This window comes from Genypterus blacodes, unplaced genomic scaffold (assembly GCF_046128005.1).
Source record: "Genypterus blacodes isolate CSIRO-AG114 ecotype Tasmania unplaced genomic scaffold, CSIRO-AGI_Gbla_v1 ptg000104l_1, whole genome shotgun sequence".
In the NCBI taxonomy this organism is placed as follows: domain Eukaryota; kingdom Metazoa; phylum Chordata; class Actinopteri; order Ophidiiformes; family Ophidiidae; genus Genypterus; species Genypterus blacodes.
Window position 1 is genome coordinate 1,332,111 of NW_027466908.1, and position 12,232 is coordinate 1,344,342.

Here is a 12,232-nt window from a genome sequence, read left to right on the forward strand (position 1 = left end):
ACAGCACGATGCTTGCGGTTCGAAGCCAGCAATTCACTGTAAAAAAAAAAAAAATCAAAATAGAGCATCTACGATACGTTTATTTACAGCAACACTTCTGTAGATATTTTGCCATTATTCTTAGTGTAAAGTCCTTTTTCAAACAACCCAGCAGCCCGACTGTAACTTTCACCTTTCACTTGTATTTACAGTAATCCTGCTGTAATTTAACTGTGGTGAATTGATGTCATTTGAATGTTTGACCGGTTGTGCATCCCCTCTGTGTTGCAGTGGTCTGAACCTGCACGAGTCAGAATAAAGTGACGATTTCACATGTGCAAAATATACATGATTGTATTGAGATACAGCGGAAACTCTGGATTGTTTTAGATGATTCTCAATCATTTGCTACAAAAATGATTCACTCAATGCACATTCAGTTAATCGGGGACCTGATTGAACTTCACGTTGCTCTATGAACTCACTAGAGGTTCAAACAACTGTAGTTCATTCATTGCAGGAGCCCTCACATTGCAACAGTATCCTTTGCTTCAGCTGAAGACATCAAAAATAACAAAGCAATTCAAAAAAATCACAGCGTATCAATTCAAATCATCTCTTCTTCTCTTTCCGATTCCTGTTTTGTTTTGTGTTGTTGCCACAAACCCACTTGTGTTCTTTGGAGTCCCACAGGGGGGTCCTGGACCTCAGGTTGTCAACCCCTGCTTCTTGTGGCTATAAAGGCACCTTTGCATTGTCACACTAACATCACTATGATTGCAACGACGACAGCGCAGCCGGGAGGGGTGTCAGCCAGCCGACACACACACACACGCGCACACACACCCGGCAGCAGACATACGATTGGCCGACACAAACGCTCACATCAGACTCAGTGAATATGCAGCAACTTCTTGTGGCTTTGAAAATGACGACAGCAGCAACTTTACCCACACAGTTGCGTAAATGTAAATTGAAGTGAAGCAGGTAACCCGCGGCGACAGAACGGAGCAGTATTCGCATTTCTACCAGGCGTCAACATTGCATTAGTGGGAACAGAGCGAAACACGTGTAACATGTAACATGTGCATCACAGGGAGAGAACATGAGAGCGAAGACTCAACTGTCTAACAGCAACACTGCTCCTGAGACAGAAACACAAAACAGAGTGGATCATGTTAAAGATGGGTCACACACACACACACACACACACACACACATTTGTGCTACAAGGCCCTCCGCCGTGTCAGAGCCATGAGGCAGCATGAGGCTCAGCTGGCCCGTTTGGACTGAAACCCAAAGACTCGGTGACACCAGAGGCCCACACGACTCAACACGACTCGACACAACTTGACTCGACACGGAGGACCTGTGAGATCTTCTTTGGTTCGGTTAAAGAAAAAAAAAAAGCACTCAAACCTGAAATATCTGCAAGCAAACAAAGTCATCCTCACTTGTTGTTGTTGTTGCTCCGTCTTCCTGTATAGGAACTTTCCACTTCCTGTTCAACTCTAAACTGCAGGCACGATTATGTTCATCAGCAGAAGCTACAGCAACTTTCTGTTAATGTGTGTTTGTTACATCTATGAGCAATCCAGTGTGTGTGCAGCGCCTCCTACTGGTGGAGTCTGATTAGATGGCACTATGTAACCACAAGAGGGAGACACCCAGAAATCCAACGGGCTCCGAACTCAGGGGGGAAAAAGCCGAACCTCCGACTAAAAGGTGACGTTCTCCATAATACTCCACGTGTGGCTTTAGCAGTAAACTCAGTCGTTCACACTCGACTCCACAATCACATATGTCAACAATAAGGACGGCAACAACCGCCTCATTGAAAGATGGAGTCACGAGTTGGACACTACACACACCGGGGAAACGTTTTAACAAGTCTACATTCTTCCTTCTTAGTCAACAGTCACACCCTGTTCCCATAGCGATCAGTCATAGTTCACTCAAACCTAAAACAGTGATTGAACATTTCAGTAGTAGAAAGCTGAGCATGTAGACGCACACGGAACATTCTGGAACATTTAGCAGGTAGCTTCAATGTTTTGGTTTGCTGCACAGTTTGAGTCCAGATGCTGAATTATTAAGACAACATGTTTTCTTCTTCTTCACTTTTCTTTGAGGAGTTAGGAATACACGCTTAACACAACACAGATTTAGGTTGTTTTCGTTTTTGTTTACTACCTGGAACTAAGTGTGGTTGCTAAGCAGCGCCGGGGGGCGAACATCCCTATCAGGAAGCATTTTGGAATACGGTCCAGGAAGTTCAGCTGGAGGCTCTGGGTGCACGGAAACAAAACAACAAACAAAGTCCCTGAGAGAGAACACAAACCCAGAGTCCGGACTTCCCCTCTCAGCGTGGATCTCCAGTCTGGTTTCGTTTGGTTTGACTCCACAGGCGGCGCCGACACTCGACGCGTTCACGTCCAGGATTCGGGGGAACGTTCAGCGTCTCGGCGGGATGCTGGAGAAATGTGCAGTAACATTCCAGACGCGTTTTCCTCTCATCGGCTTCAATGTTAAAAGATGCAAAGTCGTTCCAGATGAAGATGAGCGAGACGCAAACTCCTCCCGTCACGTCACAGTTTGTATTCTGCAGCCATGGGGCCAGTTTACTCACGGTGAGGACTTCATGTGCTCTTCCTCCTCCCTTTTGCTCGTTTTTCCAGTGATTTGTCCAGGAAAACCTCTCAGGCTGAGCCGTAAAACTCCACATCTAAAACACACACACACACACACACACACACACACACACACACACACACACACACACACACACACACACACACACACACACACACACACACACACACACACACACACACACACACACACACACACACACACACAGCATTCTATGGCGCAGCGGTGGCGTGCTGTGGTTTTAAAAGATACAATAAAACTAAAAGGCGGCTTTTGTCCACTGCATAGGTAAGTGGAGACGAGTAAAGCTCCACATGGCTTCATCACAGGCTCAGGAGAGACGCAGCGAATCTGAATTTACAACCGTTAACGTCTCCACCCGTCCTCCTGCTGCGGAGGAACGACATGGAGGAAAGCAAGGGAGAGAGAGAGAGAGAGAGAGAGAGAGAGACGGGCGGAGAGGAAGTGAAGTATTGGGAATCCGGGAGGAGACAAGAGGGTGAAGTGATGGACGGATAGTGGACTGTTGCCAGGTAACGACCTTCAAAATCTTTGAAAGTCGCCTGTTACTGGGTAGTACAAATGTGTGTGTGTGTGTGTAGGTGTGTTGATGGCCAGATCACTACATCCATCTCTCCTCTGTCAGTCAGCAGGTCGTGTCCCCTCATGAGCCACCAAACCAGTGATGGAAATCGATGACTGATAGACATCATCCTTCTCATTCTGATGGCGCCGTTCGTCTCCAGACTGGCCGTCTCGTGTCCGTCTGTGCAGCGAGGACACTCTCCTCTCCTCTCCTCTCTAAAGCCGTGTGTGAGGGACGGGGCGAGGCGCGGCGGCGTGCAGAGCAGAGCGGGAGGCGGTTTCGGCTTTCAGATCCATCGGCCGGAGCCCTGAGAGTTCTGCTTCTTCCTCCGCTTGCACACGTAGTAGACTGGGAACACCAGCAGACCTGCGGACGGAGGAGCAACGGGCAACTGATCAGCTTCTTGGTCACTTCACAGTTTGGTTGATCTAACTGCAGACACTGATAAACTGCGGCTGCAGCACAGATTTGACTCTAATCCAATGAGAACAGTTCATTCCTCCCATTATGAGGAATTAATTGGATTGTGTTTTCCATCTGCTTACACAGGAAACACAGCTGGAACAGAGCTCAACCAGAAGACTGTGTGTGTGTGTGTGTGTGTGTGTGTGTGTGTGTGTGTGTGTGTGTTTACCTGTAAAAAGTGCCAGAGATCCAAGCACCACAACCAGTACAATGACCACAGGAGCTATTAACAGTTTAGAGGCTGCAGAGAGAGGGAGAGAGAGTGAGAGCGAGAGAGAGAGAGTTAAGTATCAATCCAAATGTCACAGGTAGTAGTTTAACAACATTCTGTGCAACAAAACACTTCAATCATCACACACACACACACACACACACACACACACACACACACACACACACACACACACACACACACACACACACACACACACACACACACACACACACACACACACACACACACACACACACTGACTCACCACACACAGAGCCTCTTATGAGTCGCCTCAGGTGCGGTTTATCCGGCAGGTAGCGATACTTGCAGCCGAACACGCTGAGGTTGGACGTGTGGTCGCCGATGAACCTGAATGAAGGACGAGCAGAACAGCGTGAGGCCACAGCGGGCGAGCGAGGCGGCGAGAGAGGAGGAGGAAGAGGACGAGGAGGAAGAGGAGGAGGAGGAAGAGGGAGAGTCCAGTGAAAGGGTCTGACCTCAGGTGTCTGTAACGCTCGCCGCAGCGGTAACAGAAGTTGGTGTTGCACTGCGTACAGGTCATGTGGTCGCAGCCCTCCGTGCGCTGGATGTGGATCTGATGACGCAAAAGAAGCAGAAACAGGAAAGAAGTTAAACCTGGACTGAATCATTCTGGTTTGGGACTCGACCCCTCCTCTCTCTCTCTCTCTCTCTCACCTTGCACCGGGGACACTTCTGGGCGTTCCTCTGTCCGTGCTCCACGCCGCTGGCCCACGACCGCAGCAGCTTGTCCCCCTTCCTGTACTCTCTGCACCTGATCCCGCTGTGCCAGGGGGCGTGGCACTTGAAGCACCACACGAACTGGCAGCTGACGCACTGGATCTGGACGGGACAGAAGAGGAAGAGGAGAGCACAGGGAGTCCAGTCGGTGGGTGCAGGATGAGGATGATTTCTCGTGTTTGTCGTCATGCGGTCGCGCTCTCACCTTGTACTTCTGCTCTGAGCGGCTGGCGTTGCCGCTGGCGACGGGCTGCTTCTTCAGGGAGGTGAAGTAGCTGCACTGGGGGCAGGGCTTGGTGCTGGCGTCCAGCTGGCTCAGCTCTAGGAAGTAGCGGTACTTGGCCACGTCCTCGCTGGCCAGGTGAGCGAGGATGGCTCCTTCCTCCAGGGAGCCGCTGCACTCCAGGATGGGACAGCTGATCAGAGCTTTCCCCACTCGCACCTGGGAAGCAGCGGGTCAACGATCAGTCATGGAGACACATTCACACCGTCAGCACTCCAATACCACAAATAAGATGAAAATTAACCCCTTCAGAGCGGTGCCTTATGTCCTTGTAACCCATTTTCCACACTGATCCACTTCCTACTTCACAAACTTTCTTCACTTCATCTCAACATGAACCAGATTCTTTCATTCTGTCCACATTGGGCATTCAGAGTGACTACATGTTGCGTTTTGTCATTTGTATTCCTCCACATGTTGCTCACGGTGCTACACACACAGCTGATCCTCTGCTACATGGAGAAGCCGGTCGAAAACACGGATCACAGAGAGTGAAGGGGTTTGTTCTGCAGCTTATGAGCGATGAGACATCTGCATGTGGAACACCATGATGGATTGATTAATCATTTATAAAGAATAGAAGAAGTGGAGAGGGATGATGGGAGGAGGAAGGACACACACACACACACACACACGATGCTTTGCATTCTTGCACACATTACAGGACTCATCTGTAGTTGGCTGTAATACAACATTCCTTTTATCTGTTCATCACTGTGTGTGTCGGTGTGTGTGTGTGTGTATTTCTTCTTCTTCTCTTTTCACATTGATTTCTGTCTTTTCTTATCCCTCTTTCTCTCCGATGTCTTTGTCTGACTCTATCTAAGTCGGTGAGACCTGTCGTACTGACACATGATAAGGCACTCGACCAGTGTGTGTGTGTGTGTGTGTGTGTGTGTGTGTGTGTGTGTGTGTGTGTGTGTGTGTGTGTGTGTGTGTGTGTGTGTGTGTGTGTGTGTGTGTGTGAGAGAAAGCTAGAATTGGGTGAGACAGTGTGTGAAATAACAACAGGCAGAGGGCAGAGAACAATAGTGGCATCTTTAGACAGGGTTACACCTGATATCCCCCCTCTGACACACACACACACACGCACACACACATACGCGCACACCATTACAGGATAATGGAAATCTATACTCTGCAGACAATAGAGCTGATGTGTTTGTATTGTTGCCACAACACTATCCTTGTGATGACCATTGCCAAACTGGTTGGGCAGGTTAAGACTGCTGGATCACACACACACACACACACACACACTTACACTCACACAAAGTGGCTCCAGTATAGTTCCATGTAGTCTCCACCCACAGCACCATGATGGAACCGAAGCCCCTGTGATCCACTAGCAGCACAGCTCCACCCACACAGCTCCCTGTGTGTGTGTCTGTGTGTGTGTGTGTGTGGAGATCTGGTCTACCTGCTAACTCCCTCGGGACATCATTAACCTCCTATCACACAGCTGGTCGCACCCAGCACATGAGCGAGCAGTGTTTTGGTTCACTCGCTCCTCCGTTAAGTACCGGAGCTTCACTCTGTCACCTCCCATACTGGTGACACTGGTAACTATGGTGACACTGGTGGCTTTGAGAACATTCTGTACCAGGGTCCAGGCCTCGTGAAGATACCTGCATCACGTTCCTCTCTCCCTCTCTCCCTCTCAGTACTAGATAACAACCTGCGATAGTGAAACACAGCATCTCACAGGCTTCAGTCTCTCTCACAGTAAGAGGCCGACTGATGGACACAAATATTGATCACTCCATTAATAATTGAGATAATCAGCAGCTGAATCGATTTTCAAACTATCCGATGACGGCTGGCCTGAACAGAACCCCAGGTCGTGTTCTGCCTCAACATTCTGTCTCACATCTTTGGAAGCACAGCTCACAGTGAGAAAGAGTCTGAAAGTGATAATAGAGTAGAAACAATGTTGGCTCTTCTTCCAGTGGATCTTGATTCAGTAAACAAACCAAAACAGCTGTACGTCATCATAATAAAGGAACCAGACTGAGGTCACTGGTCAATAACCACTTAGCTGCTGGTTTGAGCCGCACGACAACATCGATTCGACCGCAACAACAACAATGCGTCTGCTCCACCTTCATCGCCGTAACCACTGAGCCGAGCACTCTGCTGCCGCATGAGAGGAAACACACACAAGTTAGCTGACACGAGACTCATCTGCTCTCATGGAAATCTGCTCGTCTGTGTAGAAACTCTGCCAGACTGATGAGATGCCGTTACTATCACAGAGTATTGATTATAGATTAGAGAGACAGCAGCACAGATTGACAGGTGCCCCATTAGAATCAGGACCCGTGAGGTTTATCGGGACAGAATCCGACGCAGCCTCGCGTTGTTGCATCGTAACTGTTGGTCAGATGTTGCGACGTATCCAGCCGTGTTCTCTGAGGTCAAAGCAAGGCATTGTGAGAAGTGTAAGCGAGGTCTGATGCAGACTGAATGTAGGCTGGTGACACATAACAGACTGATGATGATGACGTACAGTCTCACGGCAGCCAAATAACTCCTACTTAAGCCTCACACTTAAAACAGAGGAAAGTAGGTCAGTGATTCCATAAACAGCTCATATCAGCGTTTTCTGATACAGCAGCTTTATTGCTGTGTTTACACAAACACCATTAACTGATTTGGTTTAAATATTGCGGTTAGGGTTGTGTGTTTGGTGAAGAACACCCAGAACTCCTCACTTCCTCTTAATCATCCCACTGTCGTGTTATTTGTATACATTTAATATTGCAAGTCATGGAACACTATGAGGTCTGGAATGCTTAACTGGAAATACCCACGCATGACCTCGGATGGGAGGAATCCATCCTGGATAAATGATTCTGAAGATTCACACCGACTCATTTCCTAGAAGGACCTGTTACAAAACACCACGACCCAGAGATAAACTATCAGCATACCAAGAATACTGATGTGGAACAATGGGGAAACTGTGTTTATATGGACTTTTATGACAACAAACCTCACAGAGCAGAGATAACTACACTTACATGATACTATAGAGCAAACTATGGGTCCAAGGAGTAAGAACCAGGGGGGCACAACTGGTGGGGGCCCGGGTGGTGTTCCAGGCCCCAGAAATGTCTATCCACACTCCTGCAGGTAAAACTGCACAGATCTAACCCCGTCCCCCCCTCATACACACCTGGGAGCTGACGTAAAGCTTCAGACACTCATCACACACGGCCTTCCTGCAGCACGGCAGGGATGCGATGGGGTTCTCCTCCAGGCACACCCGGCAGCACTGCACCGCAGCGTCCGCGCCGGCCTCCTCCGGGCTCACCTGGCGGGTCAGGTCCCCCCGGGGATCCACGAGGTCATCCAAGGTGTAGAGGACCGGCTCGGAGCCCAGACTCGGGTCGTGTCCCCTCTCCGACTCTGTGTCCCCCGCGTCAGACACATCAGTGGCTTCTTGGCGCTGGATGTCGTTGTCGATGCAGTAAACAGTGCAGTAGACATGTTCTTTAAAGTGGGAATGTTCGTCCGACGCGCCGCTGTCGCCGTCACAGACGTAACAGCGGCGCCCGGAAGCACTGAGCAACACATCCGACCCCGTTACTTCGTCCCGGTGAATCAAGGTTGGCTCGTTTTTCGTCTCCCCTTCTCCCGTTTCCACATCAGCCTCTTCGCTTCCCCGCTCCGCCACCGCAGCGTCGCCCCCCGCCTCGTCTTCTTCTTTGTTGTCCTCCTCCACGTTGGGCTGCATCCGGTCTGCTGTGTTCAGGAGCAGCGATGGAGATTTGGGGATCGAAACCCCGAAATTCCTCCTCAGGATCTCCACCGCGCTCGCCCTCCTCCTCTCCTCCCCTCCGCTGTTGCAGTTGTTGTTGTTGTTGCTCTCCTCCGCATCCTTCTCCCCCTCCTCTTCGTCGCCCGTCTTCTCCCCTCCGTTGCCCGACAACACCGAGCTCGACCGGGACACGACGCCGCCGCTCGACCGCTCAACTTTGCCGTCGATGGAGGAAGTTTCCACCGGCAGGTTGCGGCTCAGTCTCGCCCTCCCCTCCTCGAAGCTGCTGATAAAACTCGGCATTTCACAAGCACCAGCTAATGGCGGGTCCTCCTCCATCCCCGGTGCGGCTCTGCCCTCATAGTGAGCGCTTCTGTCGCCGCTGCCTGTCGGTGCCTAATCCAAGTCCAGCAGCCAAAACAAAACAAAGCAAGGCAGCTCCGTACTTCCTGGTTGCAGATTTTCTATTCGTAGGTGAGATTAGGGGCGCGACGTTTCTGATTGGCTGAGACACATGCTGCTTTCGAGTAATGTTGGAAATACCGGTTTTATAATTTGGAAATTGTAATAGCAAAAGGTTAAAATTATACTAAGATTTGCTTTGGATTGTACATCGGAAATCAATTTTATTAAGGATGTTAACGAGAGAAAGACAGTGGAGGCCAAATGACAGCCCGAGACTTCACACACCATGGATGAGTCAGAAGTTGACCCAGTTTTGCACAGATTAAAGCCTCCAGTTTGTGTTGTGGAGCTGTTAATTTGATGTGTTTGGACACATCAAGACATACCTTTCACTAAACTTTGTTCTGCACACTGCTGACATTGCCCCAGTTTGCGTGTTCATCTGAAGGGCTGAAGAGGAGCTGCACTTTGCACATTGCCCATTTTGCAAGGCTTGCAAATTCCGAGTACAATGGAAGGCACCAGTAAACCCTGGATTCTTGGGCATATAACAACATTTAAAGTGGCACAAACAACTTCAGTGTGTTCGAGTGAACCACAACAAGGAGACAGTGTGGAGGTGCAGAAGCTTGTAATGCAGATTCTGTCCGTTAATGTAAAGAAATAGGACCGGTGAGTCAGGGAGGCATGTAGGGGGATCACTTGAAATCAGTGGCTGAGTGCAATTGTGATAAGTAATAGGTCCTCAAATACCCCAAATCACCATAGCAACGAGACAAACAACAATATAAACAGCCTCATCCTGTATCCACACATTCCACAACAACTCTGAGAAAGATTTGCTATTTAGCTGCAAAACTCGTGGTTTTAAATGAAAACCTCGGGTTCAGCAATTCAAAGCAAGAGAAGAAATCAATGTCAGTATTGATATAAAACAAACCCAAATGAAGATCATTCATTATTCAGCCATGTGTCGTCTGAGAGGAGATAACTGGCTGGAGACAAAAACGATCAGTCCAAGAGAGATGGACCCAGGAATTACAAACGTTACAATAAAAACAAACCTTTCCGGATTCTACATGCACATACACAACAAGCGAAAACAAGCGTAATGTTTGCCGAACATGCACTAAATTGACTGAAATCACATCTGAGACTTGGAAATACCACAATAGTGGCTTTCTGCAACAACAAGTCAAGATGTCGACACTAGAGGGCATACTTGTTCACTTTATGAGTTACTCAGATCCCGATGATAAAAACAATCTGTGCTATTCCTGACATGATGTAGTCATAGATCTAATCTCATGGCACACACATGCTCACATCCTCCTCTCTACTCCCATTAAACTGTAGTAATGCAAGTTTATAATGTTAAGAATGGTAAACAATTAGAGATGATTTTCCTGTTTGAATCTGATGAAATGTTGCATTATTGCTCAGATCCTAATGGATGAGTGTGATCCTGCCTCCACTCGACTCACACAAGGCCTAACGATCCTGTTTCCACTTTTATTGTGACACTGTAAATAAGCTCTTGTTAAAATTTATTAGTGTCAGCATTCCCTGACCACTAACACGGATAATGTTTCAATGTTTATTTTTCACATAAATAATCACGCTCATTCTCTGCAGCAAAAAAAGGGTGAACACCCGGGAGAGGCACGATAAATTTAGTTTCCAGGAGAGAGAGTAAAAACAACCCTGACAGCCGCCATGTTTTAACAGGGAAAGTGAATTTTGGCACCACCGCCGGCACTTTCCTGTATTTGAGGGCACATACATACAACTCAGTTTAATCAAGGCTGCAGCTCACAAAGGAGGGGTTTGTTTAATCATTTTGGCTCTGACTGAGGTATGCACAGGGAATCTGGTCTCCGCTCACACAGCCGCTGCTTGTGTGCATGTATATGTGGACCTACGCGCGCGCGTGTGTGTGTGTGTGTGCCTCTCTGTGCAGCGAGCTGAGACGCTCCCTTATCAGTCTCTCTGCTTCTATTCTGGCCTTTATTTCCCTCTGTCTCTCCTTGCTTTTATCATTTCGGAATAAGCAGCATTTTGTGAAAGAAGAAGAGCGAAAGTAGATGGAAGACAATCCCATTAGATGCTGGTAACACGATTCCAGATCCTTCAGCAGGTTATGAGACGTTTGAGACAAAAGCAATGCAAACAGGTGTGAAAGCAGGAGCGGGTGTGTGTGTTATTGTGTGCCTGTATGCTGCCACAGATCTTATTCCTCATGTTTAGATGAGTAGCAGCTGTGATGTAACAGTCCTCAGAAGACCCTGAAGCTGTTCATCCCAGATTTCATTTGAGTCACTCTGGACCTTTGTTTGGAATAGCAGCCTGCCTGAGGTCCCTCACTCTGATGCTATTACTGATGTTATTCACAGAGCAGACACACACACACACAGACACACTATCACATGAGGCATAACTGGAGACGGCGGTGTAGTTTTTCCAGGCTCGGACAAACACGACGCCTGGATTCAGCTCAATTTTACATTTTGGGGATTTTCGTTACAAAAACCAGTTGAGCGGAGGAACGGGCTCATATCTGTGTTGGGCAAATGTGCGCGTCTGCTCGCTACCTGAGGGCAGCAGCAGCACGCTGTCAACACCACGTCTGCTCGCCTGCCGCCTGCAGCCTTTGAGCAGGAGAGAAGTCAAAGAGGGGAATCTGATCCCTGTTGACACAGTGTTTAAATGACAGTATTCCACAAACAGGGAGGCCGGTTCAGGGGCCTTCCTCCTCCAGGGACTTGTAGAGGCCTGCAGCTCCTGTGTACAGTTTAAATAGTTTGTAGATAATTAGAAGGATCAAATGGCCGAGGGATAAAACCACAAAAGGCTCCTCTGCTCCGTGTGAAAACATTGAGGTGCTCATTATGATTACTTACGAGCTGTTGACTCACTGAAATTGCTGTGAAATTGGCCGTACTGTTGAGGAATGCCGCGCCCAGACAGACAGTAATTGCATTTCCTGTTAGTCTCGGAGTTTCTCTTCTCGTCCTCACTCTCCCTCTCGACGTGTGTGTGTGTGTGTGTGTTTATGTGTGTAAATGAACGTCTCTTTCAGTCGCCCTTGATCACAGGGCGGATTGAAGTGAATGTAACAGAGACGTT

At 48.5% G+C, this 12,232-nt stretch overlaps 1 protein-coding gene across 1 annotated transcript; it reads right to left on the reverse strand.

The window, feature by feature from the left end:
• Window positions 1-149: 149 nt before the first annotated feature.
• rnf217 (ring finger protein 217) lies at window positions 150-9,148 on the reverse strand. The gene is made up of 7 exons (XM_076160199.1): window positions 8,117-9,148; window positions 4,861-5,097; window positions 4,593-4,757; window positions 4,394-4,491; window positions 4,162-4,265; window positions 3,852-3,923; window positions 150-3,583 (listed from the first exon to the last, which is right to left on the reverse strand). Exons 1-7 carry the CDS (start codon window positions 9,038-9,040, stop codon window positions 3,504-3,506), a joined length of 1,680 nt encoding a protein of 559 aa, XP_076016314.1. The 5' UTR covers window positions 9,041-9,148; the 3' UTR covers window positions 150-3,503.
• Between the last annotated feature and the right edge of the window lie 3,084 nt (window positions 9,149-12,232).

What these genes read in the sequence shown, in the direction of transcription:
- rnf217 (XM_076160199.1), bottom strand. Translation starts at nt 9,040, where the DNA reads ATGGAGGAGGACCCGCCATTAGCTGGTGCTTGTGAAATGCCGAGTTTT. An exon ending in GCTCAGAGCAGAAGTACAAG is followed by an intron (nt 4,758 to 4,860) that starts GTGAGAGCGCGA and finishes TGTCCCGTCCAG; the next exon opens with ATCCAGTGCGTCAGCTGCCA. An exon ending in CATAAGAGGCTCTGTGTGTG is followed by an intron (nt 3,924 to 4,161) that starts GTGAGTCAGTGT and finishes CTCTCTCTGCAG; the next exon opens with CCTCTAAACTGTTAATAGCT.